General features: G+C 43.9%; 1 protein-coding gene across 3 annotated transcripts in view; it reads right to left on the reverse strand.

Annotated features, from left to right (window-relative positions):
- Window positions 1-16,738, reverse strand: part of SMYD3 (SET and MYND domain containing 3) — a 358,155-nt gene that overhangs the window by 78,877 nt on the left and 262,540 nt on the right. For all 3 annotated transcript variants that reach the window (XM_087829018.1, XM_016201413.2, XM_087829019.1), the window contains 3 exons: window positions 12,254-12,321; window positions 10,382-10,484; window positions 4,560-4,670 (listed from right to left, as the gene is read on the reverse strand). In XM_087829018.1, coding sequence (XP_087685144.1) covers window positions 4,560-4,670; window positions 10,382-10,484; window positions 12,254-12,321 — 282 coding nt within the window. The remainder of the gene's footprint in view (window positions 1-4,559; window positions 4,671-10,381; window positions 10,485-12,253; window positions 12,322-16,738) is intronic.

A 16,738-nucleotide genomic window follows, 5' to 3' on the forward strand; every position in this document is an offset into this window, starting at 1 on the left:
TCAACTCTCTCTCCACAGCAGGCCCTGTGGTAAAGATACAGATCCCTGCGCCACACACAGGCTGATCCCAAGATCAGGTGCACATGTGCCTGGAAGCGCACCAGATACTTAGATCACTGCTTATCCTCACACGTTCCTCACCTCCAAAGACTTGAATTCTTACCTATGCACTTGGCAAGCAAAGTACAGACTTCCACTCAAGATGCTGTCAGTTCAGACTTTGAAGTGCTCCCCTCTACTCCAAACCCGGGGCAGTAATAAGTAAAATGTAAAAAGGGAAACCAAAAATAGGTCAAAAAACAAGATAAACATCTCCATGGACCAAAAACAGAACAGAAACACAAAGCAGTAAGCTGAGCGGAAGCTGGGCCCTCCGTTCTGGAAGCAGGAGTAGCAGGAACCGGTTCAGTTTCAACAGTTAAAAGGGGGAAAAATGCTTCACACGAGGAAGGTGAGTGGAATCAGCTCCAAAGCTTAAAGCCAAGGGATGAGGTGAGGCTCCCTTGTTTATAAAAAAGAGGCTAAAAATATAGGGCTCATGACCTGTTCCCCTGAGCTAAATAGTTATAGGGAGCTGGGGGCCTGGAGAGGCTAGAAGACAGAGCCAGAGCCAAGATGCTCACCACCTAAGTAACAGGATCTGTAACAGTCTCACTGTGATGCAACAGTTCCAAATGCCACCGAGTCCTGGTTCTGAGCTGGGCCCTGGGGGTCTGGGAGGGGTAAGTGCGCATCCCCAGCTAGAGGGGATGCGCACATGGAGAGAGAAAGGAACAAAATCAAAATGAGCCTGCTGTTCCGAACTCTACACCAGTGAAACGAAGTGCTAAGGAAGATAACCAGCACCAGCCAACAATCAGAAAATAAACTGTGGCACTGACTGACCAAGGCCTAAAACAAGCATGCTTAGAATGCTCAAAAGATACACAAACGACAGAGAGGCCTGTATGAGAAGTGAACGAGAGGTTATGAAACAGAGGCAGTTAAAATAAAACATAAGCCAGGAGATGTGGGGGGAAAGACAATTTGAAATCCTGGAAATAAAAAAATAGTCATTAAGCAAACTCAATAAAACCTGCCCTAGGACATGAGTTAAGGGAGCTTTAGTTTTTGGGAAACACAAAATAAATGCCAGAAGCCCAAATGGTTATCTCTGGGGAGCAGGACTTGGGCAGAAGCAGAAGGAAAGCATGCTAATTAGTTTTCAATAGGATTCTAGTACTTTGACTTTCAAACTGTATACATGTATCACTTTAATAAAAATTAAAATAAAAAATTTAAAAGACTGCGAGAAATAACACCAATGACAGATTACCTATGCAGTCCTTGCCTTCTTCTAAATAGTCTAAATTGCATTCTTGGAATGAAGCAAACCATCAGAGAGATAAGAACTTAGATCACATATTCTTTCACCCTTTTTATTACTTCTTTCATTAAGTCATAATTTGAAATTATGCCAAGCAGCTACATTGAGGAATATTATAGAAATCAGCTATTAAGTTGTTGTGGAGTTCCGATAAGAATGTTGGCCATTCAACCTGAGGGGGACCCCTGTGAGGGACTCAGGCCTCAGTGCCAGGAACAACTGTGCTCCGGATGAGGGCCATGCATGTATATTTTGAAATTAGTCTTTTACCTTTGGCTGCTGGGAAATTTAGAGTAAATTTGCAATTGATTTCTTGAATATAAAATCATCTGGCACGCATTCTGGGTACGAACCTGCTTTCATCTTACTTCTTGTCACTCTTATTTCACATGCCATTATAAAATCTATTGCTGTTTCACTACGTATATGTGTGACTGTGTGTGCATGTGTGTCTGTAAGCCACCTCAGAGTCTTCTGGGCAGGGAAAAGGATAAAGTTGGATAAAATACGTTATACAAAACAAGTTGAAAAGAAGAGAAGAGTGGAGAGGAGAAAAGGAAAAAAAGAAGAGGCCCTGGCCAGTTTGGCTCAGTGGGTAAGTGTTGGCCCGAGGAATGAAAGGTCCTGGGTTCGATTCCGGCCAAGGGCACGTACCTCGGTTGCAGGCTCCTGCCCCGGGGCCTCATGCGGGAGGCAACCAATCGATATGTTTCTCTCACATCGATGTCTCTCTCCCTGTGTCCGCCACCCCCCTCCCCGCCCCGCTCTCTGAAAAGCAATGGAAAAAGTACCCTTGGATGAGGAAAACAAATAAGTAAGAACTGAAAAAAAAAGACGGGAGACGGGGAAGGAACTGAAGGCCAGGGACCAATTAGGGGCCATTTCAATCTAGGCGGGAGGCAAAGGAAGGCTCAAATGTAACAGGCTTTAGGAACAAAAAAGTGTCACAGAAGTAAATATGGCACCCCCCCCCCCCCAACAAAACATGAACCCAGGAAGCACATACTGCCCACAACTTATGGAAACAATCAATTCCATTCAGTCTGTTCTGCCTCTACTGCCTTGGAGTATGACCTGGGCAAGCCACAGGAGAAGCCAAATCATTCCAAAACCTCCTTTAGAAGGTAAATTTTCCTTCTTCCAAAAATTAAGCTGCTGCTCATTACAGATGACAACTAACTGCACACATGTAAATCACACCCACTGTTAAAGCCCTCTTGCCTTCCTGAAACACTATACCATGGCAGTCCAGTCACATGCAGGGGCAGGCACCTAATAAATATTGTGTGATGTAGAAACCTGTTAAGATGAATTTTCTAGGTTCCAAGAAAAGCAGAAAAATAAACCCAAAAACTTGAAATCCAGGAACTGAAATAAATTTATTTTTTAACTAATTTTGAATTTATGATCTTTTGGGAATGCACTAAGCTGAATTTACTTCTGCTATTTTTTCAAAGCAAATCAACAGCATAGAGATTTCAGAAGGGATATTTATCTCAATAAACAGAATAAAATTATCCTATAAATAGAAACTTAAAATATAACTGATGAACGAATTGAAATCAAGTTTACATTCTCATCTAAATACATACCCCACTCACTTTAACCAGGAAACAATTCAGAGAAACATGAGCTCACAGAGCTGGAAGGGATCTTAGGACCATCCAGCCTAATTCTCTTGTATTATACACAGCATTGGTCTTTCTCTGCCTGACTCACTTCACTCAGCATAATGCCCTCAAGGTCCATCCGTGTTATGGCAAATGGCAAGATTTCCTTGGTTCATGGCTGAATATTATACACACACATACATATATGTAGTATAGAGAGAGACCACAGGGCTGTAAACAACCCCCCCTCCCCCACTAGTTCTCTTTCTGAAGCATCCTAATACAGTACTAAACCACCTGTTAGCTCTAGGAAGGAAGAAAGTGGTGTCAGTGGGTATGACAGACACTGCCAACTGGCTAACCGAATGCCACTCTCAACTCCCCTTCTCCCTCACCTTCCTCCAGCACGAAGGCTGAAAAGTGAAAATCCAGTGTCCTCCCCTCTTTCAGAACTAAAAGTCATCACATAAACAGTTCTGAACAGTAAGATGTAGGTGGAGATCCTAGGAGGGCTTCCCTTTGTTCTCTGTTTTTTATTACCTCTTCTTTTCCATGTCTAGAGCTTGGACACACTGAGTAGGGGGTGGGGCCAGCAGTTATCCTGGGACTCATGAGGACAAAAGGCACAGGCTAGGGATGGCTGAGAAGCAAGACAGAAGGATTCTGGGTCTGTAATGAGATCTCTGAGAAGTAGTTCCTGTCTTGGGTTGTAGATTCTCCAGGATTCTTGAAACAAAAGCAAATATACTACACCTACTAAAGTCAGTTATCTGTTATTTGTAGCCAAGCCCTTTCCAAATATACAATTTTAGCCAGATTTCAACTATAACAATAAACCAAAAGTGAACATGACCCCAATTTTAATAAAATACAAGCACCTATTTGAGAAATTTTTGAGGGTCTGCCATAGAGATGTCACATAAGAGGCACTAAATCCAAAATCCGTCCCATTCCCAACCAAGGATGTGGGTGGGAAGCTAGCTTGCTGCCGGACATTCCAGGTTAGTCTGGGGAGAAATCCAGGGCATCCCCTATGATTCCTGTTATGCTTTTGAGAGGCAAAAGCCTAATGCTCAAGTAGATGGAATCATGGGAAACTATTAGTAGATCCAACTTTTCCCATTTAATTCACTTATTTCTACAAGTCCTTTTTAACAGAAAACTGATCATGTTCACTGATCCCTACACATCATTAGAATGAGCTCATGGGCCTTTCTCATGCAGTGAAACCAATAACCTCTCTCCATCAAAGCTGGCACCAGAGGTCACAGGAAGTTATTATATAGAAGAAGGGACACTAGGTTTAGTCAAAAGGTCTGGGTTTGAGACCTGTTTAATTCCTATGTTCCCTCTAGACTCTCAGCTCCATGGATCCTTACCTGAGATTAAACCTCATTGCTTGGTTGGTGATAAAAGTTCCAGTAAGTAAATATATGCAGCACTGTGATTATTTTATTTACTTCTGTTTCCTACTATGTACTGACGGTCATTTATTTTTGGATTAATGGAACAGAAGCAGAATTCTCTGAAACATAATTGGATATCACCTGGGAGGGCCTTCAAGCTGATTCCACACAACGTACCTTGTCTTGGGTTTGGCATCGGACACAGTCACATTCAAAACAGTACTGGTCCCTCAGCTGCTTCCGGCGCTCCTCACTGGTCATCAGCATGTCCAGGTAGCAGATGGTGAGCTGTGGAGGCCAGAGAGAAAAGAGGCCACATGGCTATTGTGCTCATTTTCTTTAACAAATGATTATTATTACTATTGCTAATTATTCCAGTAAACCTATTTTTATTACACACCGAAAAGTTTAAGAGGAGACACTACTCATAGTGTCTCCATCCAAATAATCACGTGTAAAATTTTTCTTGCGATACCTTCCAATCCTTGTTTTGTGGTGAGCACATATATTTATTTTAAAGCACTGGGCTCATTAACTCTACACACTTTTATACCTTACCTTTTATTTACTGGACAGTAAAGTACCAAGAGCTGTTACATGTTCAGTATTACTAAGTTTGGTTAATAAATTATGTAATCACTGGTAATCAGAGAAGCCAAAACAATCCTGGCAATCAAACGGGTGGCAGATGAGGTGGCCAGATTGCTTTTAAATCCCAGTCAGTTCTCTACCTGCCTCGTGGAACTCAGGGGCAACCAGACTTTGTACCTTTGCAATTAAGAGACTGTTTTCTTCCTTGTGGCTAGATTCAAAAGCAAAGTGGAATAAAACATCAGGAGGATTTGATATCAGGATGCAATCACGGATGGATGCTCTTAAATTGACTTCCTTGGACCCTTTCAAATATAGTAACTATGCCCTGTCCTGGAAGGTGAAAGGTCACAGGTGAGAAGGCGCATTTCAGGTTCCTCTCTAGCCCGAAGAGTTCACTTCAAGATACAGGTCTTCAGGTAACATCATGGTGTTTACACATTTCTCACTTGACTAGATCTCCTAGGTGCTGAAAGTCTAATTCAAAATATACAAAATTGAACTCCCGATTCCTCCACCCACGGCATCTCAGTTGGCGCCTTCCCAACCTCAGGTGACAGTAATTCACCTTTGGTGTTAACCAACCTGAAATCCTGGCATCGCCCCTGATTTCTCTTTCCCTCACACCCCCATCCAACCCACCAGGAAATTCTGTGGGCTCAACTTAGGAACATATCCAGAACCAACCACTTTCTGCCTTTTCCAATGCTGCCATCCTGGTCTGAGCCACCATCATCTGCTGCCTGTAAAACTCAAGTCTCACAGCTGGTCCCACTGGTCCCCCTGCTTCCCCCTGGCCCCTGCACTCCCTCCTCTCCCCTGCTTCCCCTTGGCCCCCTGCACTCCCTCCTCTCCCCCTGCTTCACCCTGGCCCCCTGCACTCCCTCCTCTCCCCCTGCTTCCCCCGGCCCCCTGCACTCCCTCCTCTCCCCCTGCTTTCCCCTGGACCCCTACACTCCATCCTCTGAAGATGCCCTGAAAACAGAAGTCAGGGCAGGTCTTCCCTCTGTTCCAACCCTCCAACATTCCCCCTTTGCTTAGAGTAAAGGTCAAGTGCTCAGGGAATCCCCACAACTCAAAGTGTGCCTCCTGGCCAACTCTTGGTCCATGCTGTCACTAGTCTACCATGCAATAAGAAAAGAAAAGCAAAGTTAACATTTACAACCTTTATGGCAATTTGGTAAGAGGAATTTTCTGTGCCTCTCATAATAAAACCCTGGGCTTTTACTTTCTACGTTGTTGTTTTTCCAATTTTGTTTTCTGAGTAATCCATTTTCATGAAATTCCACAAAAATATTAGTCTGCAATGAATTAGGGGAAAACTGCCCTTCGTAACAGGTAGTGAGGGGAGCAGGGCCTCACAGTCCCACTGCAGCCACTGGCTCCTCCTGCCTTCACACTTGCTCCCTCAGGGCCTGTGCACTAGCTGGTCCTCTGCCGTCCCCCACATCTCCAGTGGCCTCCCTCATCTCTTTTGAGTTTCAATCAAATCTCATTCTCACTGAGGTCCAAACCAACCACCCTATTTAGAGCCACCATCTACTCCCCCCCCACCCCAGTACTCCTAACTAACTCCCTCACACCTCTCTGGTTTTTCTTCTTCTGGGCCATACTGTATCCATTCCTCCGATTTGCTTTTACATGCAGAGCATAATTATGGGGGTGTACTGGCGGGGGAGAAGGGGATACTGCAGGAGGGGAAGGAGGTGGGATTAGCCACTGGGGCAGATGACAGAAGCTCCCTGGAGCAAAGCACTCCATGTGGTCTTTCTCAGGCTTAACGGAAGGTATCTCAGGGCCATGCAGCATGATCGGGCTTGTCTGACAGTGTGGCAGGGCGGAGAAGGCCATCCTCTTTGACAGAAAACACAGTGAGGCTTTGGGGGCCTCACTATCGCAGGCAGAGGGCAAGGGGGCTTGGTGGCCAGCCAGAGCTGTCAAATCCCCCACGGCCCTCACCAGGGTGACAGGAGCCACAGCCTCACCTGGCTGGCTGGCTTTCTATGGCTCCTCATGTGTCAGACAACAAACATGCTGCTCCACACACAGAAGCAGGAGTACCTCCCGCTTAAGAAATGTAGACAGTGGCATTGCAGAACCTCTGTTGTGTGCTGGGCACTCACCCAGACAGGCAGCACGAGACAGTGCAAACCAGCAGTGGTATCGATCCACCTGGGATTTGCACCCACCTCTCTGATTCAAGCCCCAAACACTTCTTACAAGAGTACAGCTGCTTCTCATGCCTCTGGGGGCTGCGGGAGACTAGCTTCTTCAGGAGCCATACCAGCACCTTCAAACCTAGAATACTCAAGCCTGTGCTAAGCACTGCTCTGTGGCGACTGGGTTCCTTCAGCTGACACCACAGCCGCTTGCTAATTTCCTAAATCTTTCTTTTGCTTCGCAATCTGAAGCCAGGGCTGACTCTGAGGTGCAAAGGCGTAACAGGCAAGCTCCTCTTGTTTAGGGCGAGAACGAAATCCCAAATTCCAAATAACCAATTTCTAAACATACTTTTAAAAACAGCCTGCTAGTAGGTTTGGGGCAGCGTACACATCCATCTTCTTTCACCAGGCTCTCAGGTCCTCCATCTCCTTAAATGAGGTGAGAAGGCAGAATGAGCTGATCTGTGTTCCCTCTTGGCTTAACTCTGTAACCGTAATTCTCAATCCAGCCCAATGGCTCTTAGTCATCAGCCCCAGTTATCACATCAGATCAATTGGCAGTACTTACTGGGTCATTACAATGTGCCCAGTGTGAAGCCAACCAATCTGGGACATACCACACTAGAGAAATATGCTTGACTCACCCAAGACTTTCCTACAAGGGCCAAAGCTCATGTGTGATCATGCCAGGCAGTGGAACGGCAACAGGAGACTAGTTATTTCATTTAAGCCCAATAAACAGACTCTCAGAGCCTCCCTCGCCATCCTGGAACCATTACCAGGACTATGAATGGCTTTCTAACTGGCCTCCCTGCTGCCTTCAGTCTCACTTTCATCTACTAAACTGCTCTGAGACGGATCTTCCTAATGCTCACACCTGATCATGTCATTCCTCCACAGCAGATTTCTGATGGTTCCTCCCTGCCTACAGAACAACGGCACACATGGGCTTCCCAGCTCATGTTCTGTCTGCCTTTCTGGCCTCAACACTTCTCCGTACACCCTACAGCCTGTCACAATTAGGTTGCTTAACCACGTGTACAATGCCCGTGTGCACCACGCATCCCTGTGTCAGGCAGCCAAGCCCTTTCCCCCACTCGGCCCACTCAGAACTCTCCCATCCTTCAAGTTGGGCTCAAAGATGCCTCTTTCAATGATGACTGCCCCATTCCCCAGGCTGTTCCTCTTTCGTGGCACTGAAGTTCGCAAAATATACTGTATCGGGGCTGAAGGTCTCAATGGCAAAAAACGTCTTTATACATATGGGGGGGGAAATACGCATAGCCAGATTACTAACTGGTTAAATCATTTTATCAGCCAAAGATGAAAACTTTTACTAAAGACTCACGGACTCACCAGTTTTAATGGAGAATCTGCTCACTAAATGTAGGGCTCATTTAACGGGAACACACATATAAAACTTTGCCATTGATCAGTAGATGCTTTAATGGAACAGAACCAAGTCACATTAAAATATTAATGCCACTGAAAACTGCTTCGCCACTTTAGTGCAACAGTAGAGTAGTATCGTGAAAGTATTTGCTGGATAGTGAATGCGCTGCTTACTTGAAAATTTCAAGGCAAAATGAACCCCTTTTTCATAAAGCCCATCTTTTCATCATGTACGACTGCGTGGATAATCCGACCAAATTAAAGAGAGACTTTGTTTTCATTATGGAATTATGCTGTCACAATTACAAATTTTTATGCTAATACTGGCTCTGAACTGAAAAAAGACTGAAAAATCTCAGTTTTTTTAGAAGTCAAAGCTGAGTGTTATTCTTATCTCTCCTCTTTATTATGCCCTCGTCACAGCCATTCAGTGATTCCATGATCAAATCCTGCTCATTTAAGCTTCTATATATGACATTCTTCAGACCCATCACAGGCCACACCTGAGTCCCGATGCTGGGCAGAACTATTTTGTGTTCAGCAAGAGGAAGGGTTTGCTTGTTGCTCCAGAGATGGAAGGAGAAGGGCGTGAAAAATTAAGATAAACACCAAAAGACAAGGTGTGTCTGCATCTAAATAAAAACCAATCAAGGAGGGTGCTTGGTATCCAGTCTAGAAAATAAGATATAAGAATATTTCTTTGCTGTTTCTGAAAAGTCTAACCATTTCTAACCTTGATAAGCAAACAGAATTTTAAAAATAATTTATTAAAATAACACTATCAGCATCATCATCATAATCATGATTATCAATGGCAGCAGCCATCCCTCAACTCATTGCTGAAAATGGACAGTGGTTCCCTTTCTTACCTGTCTTGAAGTCATATATGGGCCCCAGAAAACAATTTCAATTCCCCATATTGTTGACAGGTATCCTGAGTACCTAGTCCTGAAAACTGGAAATTCAAGAAGTGACTGTTTAAGCGACAGCTTATTCAGTTGAAAATCAATTTGGAGGGAGTGTTATCAAAGCCAAATCCTTGTTTACATAAAATATGGTACCTCTGAGTTTAGGCTTTATTGGCTGAGTGCTGCATAAATGCAATAAAATCTTATAATGTTCTGTTTTCCTTGCAATAAACATCCACTTTGTAGATTGCAAGGCAGAAAGAAACTGGCTTCTGTGCAGTGTCCATACCTACAACCCAGAATTCGGGGTCATAATTGTGCAAACCCTGCACAGGCTCAAGTCAGCAGCCCTGGAGCAGCCCTTCTGAGAAGGTTCCTCATCTAAAGAGGCTGCCTGGCAGTCCACAAAACTGAAAGAGTCAAGGCCAAGTCTCTGCTGGACATCACGTCCCCTGCGTGTACTCCCTTCACATCTTTGCTTGAACAATCTCCCAGATGAGCTGATAGGTTTGTAAAGGCCCAATGACAACCTAGAAGAGTAAAGCGTATTTGCTTTCTTAATACAAATGAAATTGAGTTACCATCAAAATGTGATAAGTGGCCTTGGGAATAAGCAAGCCCTTGATCTCATCCGACAGAAGGAAGAAGACCAGCTGCAGAAATGTTAGGCCACTAAGTTGTCATATGTTCAAAACACGTACACTGTCACACACACACCTGTCTCACACACACAATAGCAACTGTCATCATCCAGAAAAATGGTGATTAAAAAACTGTTGGCCCATCTATGATCTGGGAGGTCACAGTGAGTGGGTTGCTGGGTTGAGGTATTATATGTCTTCCTTGGCAGAGGACAATGGAAAGGTGTCTTTTGGGCACCACTGGTTTAGGGAAGGGCCACTCTGAGAAGGTATGTGATGGAAAGGGGGGGTAGTGGGTTCCTTACCTCCTCTCCGGCCTCAATGTCTCGGACGGCTCGCAGTAAGAGGTGGGGCCCGTTGAACACAATCGAACAGTTGGGGTCACAGCTGTGATTGAGCAAAGACATACTGGAGGGGGGAAAAAAAGAGGGAGATCATCATGGCTCAGCAGAGAGAGTCAAACATCTACATTTTATTAATGGGTAAAAGACACTTTAGCTTGTGGGGAGGGCAGATGAGGCTCACAGCGCACCAGGGATGGAGTCATTTGGGGACACTCACGGAAATGTCACTAGCCCACTTCATAGAAACTGAAATGCTCCCCAAGATGGAGGCTAATGGGGGAAGTTTGTTAATAAAGTCATTTTCTGAGTCCTTTTAGGGGGGTGAGGGTAGGGAGGAGGTAGTCGTCTCATTCAATACCAGGCAATAAGACAACTCAATACAAGGACGGGAGAAAGAAATAATCTCTGAGACAGATAATGGGATGCGACAGTAGTCACTGCAGCCAGCACAGCACTGACCTTCCCACACAGGACCTCATTTGCTCAGCTCCTTTGGAGGAGCGGCCGCCTCTGCTAGAACAGCCGAAGCTACAATGAAGAGTAATTAGGAGTTCTTCCTCTTAAATAGAAAGTAAGGTTATCTTGCTAACTAGGTCCCAGTGCATTCTGGGCCATGGCCCAGTGATTTTCTCACCTTGCAGGTGCCATCTGGGAAATGGAATGGATTTAAGCTCCCTCCATATTTGACAATAATTAGAATAACTGTGAGCATTTACTATGTAAAAAGCACTTTCTTAGCAGTTGAGCATGTTTATCAAATTTAATCATCATGATCATCTTATGAGGGTCATTTACAAATAAAGACTGATACATGGAAGCTAAGTGACTTGCCCAGGGACACAGAACTAGTAAGTGGTCGCTGAACTTGCACCACGTGCTCTGAGCTCAGAGCACACATGCTCAGTCATTCATTCTATGTTACTGCTTTCTGAGCACCAGCACCAACAGCCCTGCAGTCTGACACTTGAGAGATGTAAGAGAAGCAGCGGAATTCTCAGGTTTACAATTAATTATAAAAAGACTACATTTGAATTTGGACCCTACCAGCATGAAAACTAGGAGTGATGGGAGAGCTTGTGGAAGGACAGACTAGGAGCTTGGTGATAAAGTCACGTCAGTGACAGTAGCATTCTGGCCTCCTGGAGCAACGGGTTCAGGTGTGAACCCAGGTGGTGCAGTCCAGCGGGTCTGGAGAAAGAATCAAGGGCTCGGGCCGAGGAGGCTGGGGAGTGAGAGCACAGCCGGGATGAGGGGGATAAGCAACCCTCATCCTGACGGTTCAATAGCACCCACAGCCCCCAGCTTCTAACCCAGAGTTCCTGAGAACAAGAACTTAGGCCTGAGGCCTGCCTCTCTGCTAATACCACAGTGCACAATGGTCAACCATTTTCACCCCTTGGCACACATAAACTGACTACAAAAATTCTGCGGCACACCAAAATATATATTACACCTTTTGCTAATCTGACAAAAAAATAAGTATAATTTAGATTCAGTCACACCAGATGGCTATTGTTATGTTGGCTGTTGTCAATTTTTTATTTGACAACCTAAGGGCAAAGAGGTCAGTGCCCCTGACTACAGAGTAAGGTATTGCAGGTTTTTAAATTCTTGCAGCACGCTGGTGGAAAATCGCTGCCACAGCATATAACATGGGGTTATAAAATTGTTTTCTTTAAATATTTTCCATTTTCTTCTTAATTATCATCAGGTTTCAAGCCTGGCTCTCGAACTAGCTGCTGCAATTGCCTTTTTAATTCCCTCCAAAGGGCTGGGGGGCTGGGAGGGAATTACAGTTGTTTCTTCCAGTAAATGAAATACCATCCACCATACCTAGGATATAGGCCAACACCGACTTCCTGCATCTCTGCGTTACAGATGGTGAAAGAATTGCAGATCACCTGTAAAAACAAGGGGACAATCGGGATTATCAGAGTCACCTAAGAAACCTCACAGGCAAGAGAACAAAATTGTCAAAATAAAATGTAGGGGCCTTTTAGTAGCAGCTTTGGAAAGATCCAAGCCAAACCTGGATGCTCTCTCATTTGCAAAAGAACATACCCAGGAAGCACTTTCTTTAAGGCTATCAGAGGGTTAAGTACAGAAACAGCAACATCCTATAAAATATGTCAGGCTTAAACCAGCACAGGGCCTATGAATTTCAGTCTGTTCCTCCGCAGCTACCTAAAATGTTCAGAATTCAGAACATAAATATCTATTTATTGAGAAGTAGACTCCTACCAAGACAGATTTTTCACTCAAATTGCCTGTGGTTTCCAAATGCCACTGTATATCTGAGGAGTAACAGCAGTCGGTCTTTTGGTCCCAAGTGCACCCTGAGTAAGTCTGGGCACCAAGTGGTGACAGCCCACAGCGAGCATAGGAAGTCAGTCAGTCAAGGCAAGGCATTTATGAGCCACACGGAACCCCTCACTGAGTCTACAGCACAGTCCTATACTCCAGGGGGAGGTGGGCAAAAGAAATAAAAATGCAATGGCTGAGCTCAAGGAACTTAAAACCTATGGAAGGCCACACAGAACCATGGAAAGAACACTAGACTTCGAACCAGGAAAATCTAGGTCCTGGCCACATGTCAATGCCTTAGGCAGGTGTTGGGGATAGAGCAGTGAAGAGAAAAAAAATTCCTGCCTTAGTGGAGCTTAAGTTCTAGTGAAGGAGACAGATAAAACTCAATGACAGAAACATGTTACATGTGGATAAATGCTAAGAGAGAAATGAGGTAAAAGCACAGAAGACAAAGTGCTCCGGAAAGCTCTTTAGGAGGTGACATTTTAGCAGAGACCCAAGGGAACTGTAGAAATGAGCACTTCTATCTAGGTGATAAAAGTTCATGCCAGGAGAAAGAGCAAGTGCAAAGGCCCTGAGGTGAAAGGCTCCTGGGTAACAAGTAACAAGAGGAAGACAAGTGTGGCCCAAGCAGAGCAGGTAAAAGGAGGGGTAAGAGGACTGAAGGAATAGTTTTTTTGCAGGAAGGAAGTCCTATGGTTTTGTTGCAGTTATGTTAAATTTGAAAAGGCCTAGTAGACATCCAAGACTGAGAAGAGCAACTGGACTCCAAGGGAGCAGTCAGGGCCGGAGACATAAACTGAGGAGAAAACAGAACAAAGCCCATCGAGGAGAAAGTGGAAGGGGCTGCTACAGAATAGGGGGGACAGTGATATAAATGGGCGCTGACTTGTTATGAAGTTTCTGTAAAGCAAAGAGCAGCAACAACAAACTTCGCTAAGTCAGGCTGATAGGAAAGGACGTAAAGTATAAAGAAGCGCCGAGTCCTTTGAGACTTCCACTGCTCCAAAGAGCTTTGCTGTGAAATCTAGTGCAACCTATCACAATTTGGCATTTTTCCTCCAAAAGTCAGGCCAGACTGCAGTTTCAAATCAGGATGTAAATTGGTGTACATACACATATTTTAAACACACTAAATTGCTTTAAGGGCATCTGTTTCATATTAACTTAAAACAGCGTACTGCCTATCCATGTTTATGTATGAAGTCAATGGTAAAAATACAGGACCAAAAAGTCCTGTTTCTTTTTGAAACTTTTGAAAATGGGGATGAATTTTTGGGGGGTGGGATATCAATTTTAGGACATATTTTTAAAATGTAATCAGGAATTTACCTGAAGCAATCTGCCAATGAAAAATCAAGTTAAAGAGATCCAATTTGCTAACTTCCGAATTAAATGAAAATTGAATTTTTTTCTTAACTGTGAAGCAAATTAAAGGTTTTTACAAAATAGGTTTATTGTGACAGATTTTTTTTAAAGAAAGACCTAAAAACGGAAATGTCCACGTGGCTATCTCTTCCCCCAGGAAACGTGACTTTTTCCTAACGTCTTTTGCAGCATTTATCACACTGAATCCTTATTTACCGTTTACTTGACACACACACGACTAGGCTGTGCAACACTCAGAAGGCAACGACAGTGCTTCCTTCACCACGATTCCGTGTCTGCCCCATGATTGGCACACAGAAGTGGATAATAACCATTGTTTCTGACGGATGGAGGGTTCCACGGATGTGGTTCCAGTGAGCCCAGAGGTTCGTCATCCAGAACAGGGTCAGAGAAGATGCCAGAAACCAAACATAGGTCCTGTGAGCAGATGGAGGGAGGTCTGGGCCATGAAAAGGAGTAGATAACCTCCCGTCTCCTGTCCTGAGGCACCCAGTCTTTGTATGTCCCTGCTCAGACCTCTGCCCATCCTTTCCCTCCATTCAATTTTGTTTCATTCTCTTTTCCATCAGTTCAATGGATGGGATGACAATTTCATCCGTCAAGAGCACAAGGGCTAGTTTGATTCTCTGCTTAAAATTCTCAGAGCCTCACCTGAATGGTGTGGCTCAGTGGCTGAGCATCATCCCATGAACCTGGAGGTTGTGGTTTGATTCCTGGTCAGGGCACATGCCCGGATTGGGGGCTCGATCCCCAGCAGGCAGCCGATCAATGACTATCTCATCATGGATGTTTCTCTCTCTCTCTCTCTCTCTCCCTTTCCCTTTCCCTTCCTCTCTGAAATCAATAAAAACATATTTTTAAAAAATTCCGAACCTCATGCATTGGGCACAAAATAAATATTTGCAAATGGATAAATGAATAAATGATAGTCCCCAGGTTTCTCTCCTTCCCTGTCATGTCTCTTGCATCTTTTCCTTTCAGTCCTCTCTTTCTTTCCTTCTTTCATCATCATCAACCTGCCTCATCTCATTCTGCCCCACTCTACAAAATGAGTGGGAGGTTTTAAAGTTTTATTTTATAAATTCTAGACAAGCTCCTCATTTGTATTATCCTGAGAGGAGTTATGTGCTCGTGTTCCTGAGCTAGTGAATAAAAATTTAATTTTTTGCCTACTCCCACGTTCATGAAAAATACTGGTTCCACTCAGCACTATCAGAATTAAGAAAATGATTACAGGGAGTATGTTGGACATACGTAGCTGATAGCAGTGGTGGATACGAGGTAGCTCTCGGGTTTTTTCCTTTTTAAATGAAAGAACAGGTAAATAATATATCCATGTATACTCAAGTGAAAATGTGAAAAGAATTGCTCTTTAGACCAAGAAATAGAAGAATGAAAATACAGCCCAGAAATAAGAAGAATGTTCAGGATACAGAACTTTGGACACAGAGAGCTTATTAATTAGAGGGACTGAAGGTAAATTTTCAAAAGGAAAACTTACTGCATTTAGTTTCATTAAGCTCTGTGGACAGAAGGAAAGGAAGTAGGAAGAGTTGGCAGGTGTGAAAACCAAAAGGAGAGGTTTTCATACAAAATAACCATCCCTCCCCATGACTCCTAGAGCTAATAATTCTCTAACTTTAAGAGCACAGTAAATGTTTTAGGCAGGATGTATTATTTTCTTCTCATGGAATGTAACATTGTATGAACACAGAATTATCTTTCCAGAATCTTCTCATAAACCTTAAGAGATTCAAAATTTTATCTCCTGGTCCCTCCTATCTTCAGGGCAAATATTTTCCCATCTTTCACGACTCAAATCAGGCCCCTGCTAATACCCCTGCCCCTCCTCTGCTCGCTCATTTGCAGTCTTTCCTAGCCAGCCCTGAGAACAAAGGTTTTGCAATCTCCACCCCAAAGAGCAATGGGAGGGAGGTCAGCTCAGGAGTGCGGACGCAGCGTTTTGCAAATGACAAAACCACAACTCCCAGGTTTTGCACAAGTGCTTCTAGAAGGTTCACAGGGATGGTTATGGCATCTGTTCATTTTCAATTAAAAAAAAAAAAATCAATAAATAAAACAATTACTGCAATATATTTTCCTTTTTCAGGAAGTAGCTGGAGAGCCTCCCTGTTGTACCAGTGAGCAGGCCTGAAGGCGATGGGGCAGCTGAGCTCCCCTGCCAGCCTGTGGTGCTGGGACATTACAGAGTTTTCCAGCGTTGCTCAGTCAGATGCTATTTCATTTGCAAACCTAATGGACCACTGGTTAAAGGCAGTAAGCAAAAATGCTAGGGGGGAAAAGGTGAGGAACATAAAAATGTTAATTCTCTGCATTTCACTCAAGATGCTCCATATAATGACTTTTATCTGGTTGAAATTCTTACATAGCACCTCAACACGTCTCTAGTATTTAGAAAATGTTAGAGAGAAAACATATGAGTATATAATCTTAATTTTAGCAGATGGCACAAAAACAATTAAGTCTCCATTGTGTTGTTTAAAATGTGCTTGCACCTAAGCCATCTTCTCTCTTACCTCGTCTCTTAAAGAGCTCAAAAATTATAAAATCTAATCTGGCCTGTTTCTTAAAGAGTAAATTATAAGAATGGTAAACATCAGG

The sequence above is a fragment of the Miniopterus natalensis genome, chromosome 21 (genome assembly GCF_054644295.1).
Source record: "Miniopterus natalensis isolate mMinNat1 chromosome 21, mMinNat1.hap1, whole genome shotgun sequence".
NCBI classification, from domain to species: domain Eukaryota; kingdom Metazoa; phylum Chordata; class Mammalia; order Chiroptera; family Miniopteridae; genus Miniopterus; species Miniopterus natalensis.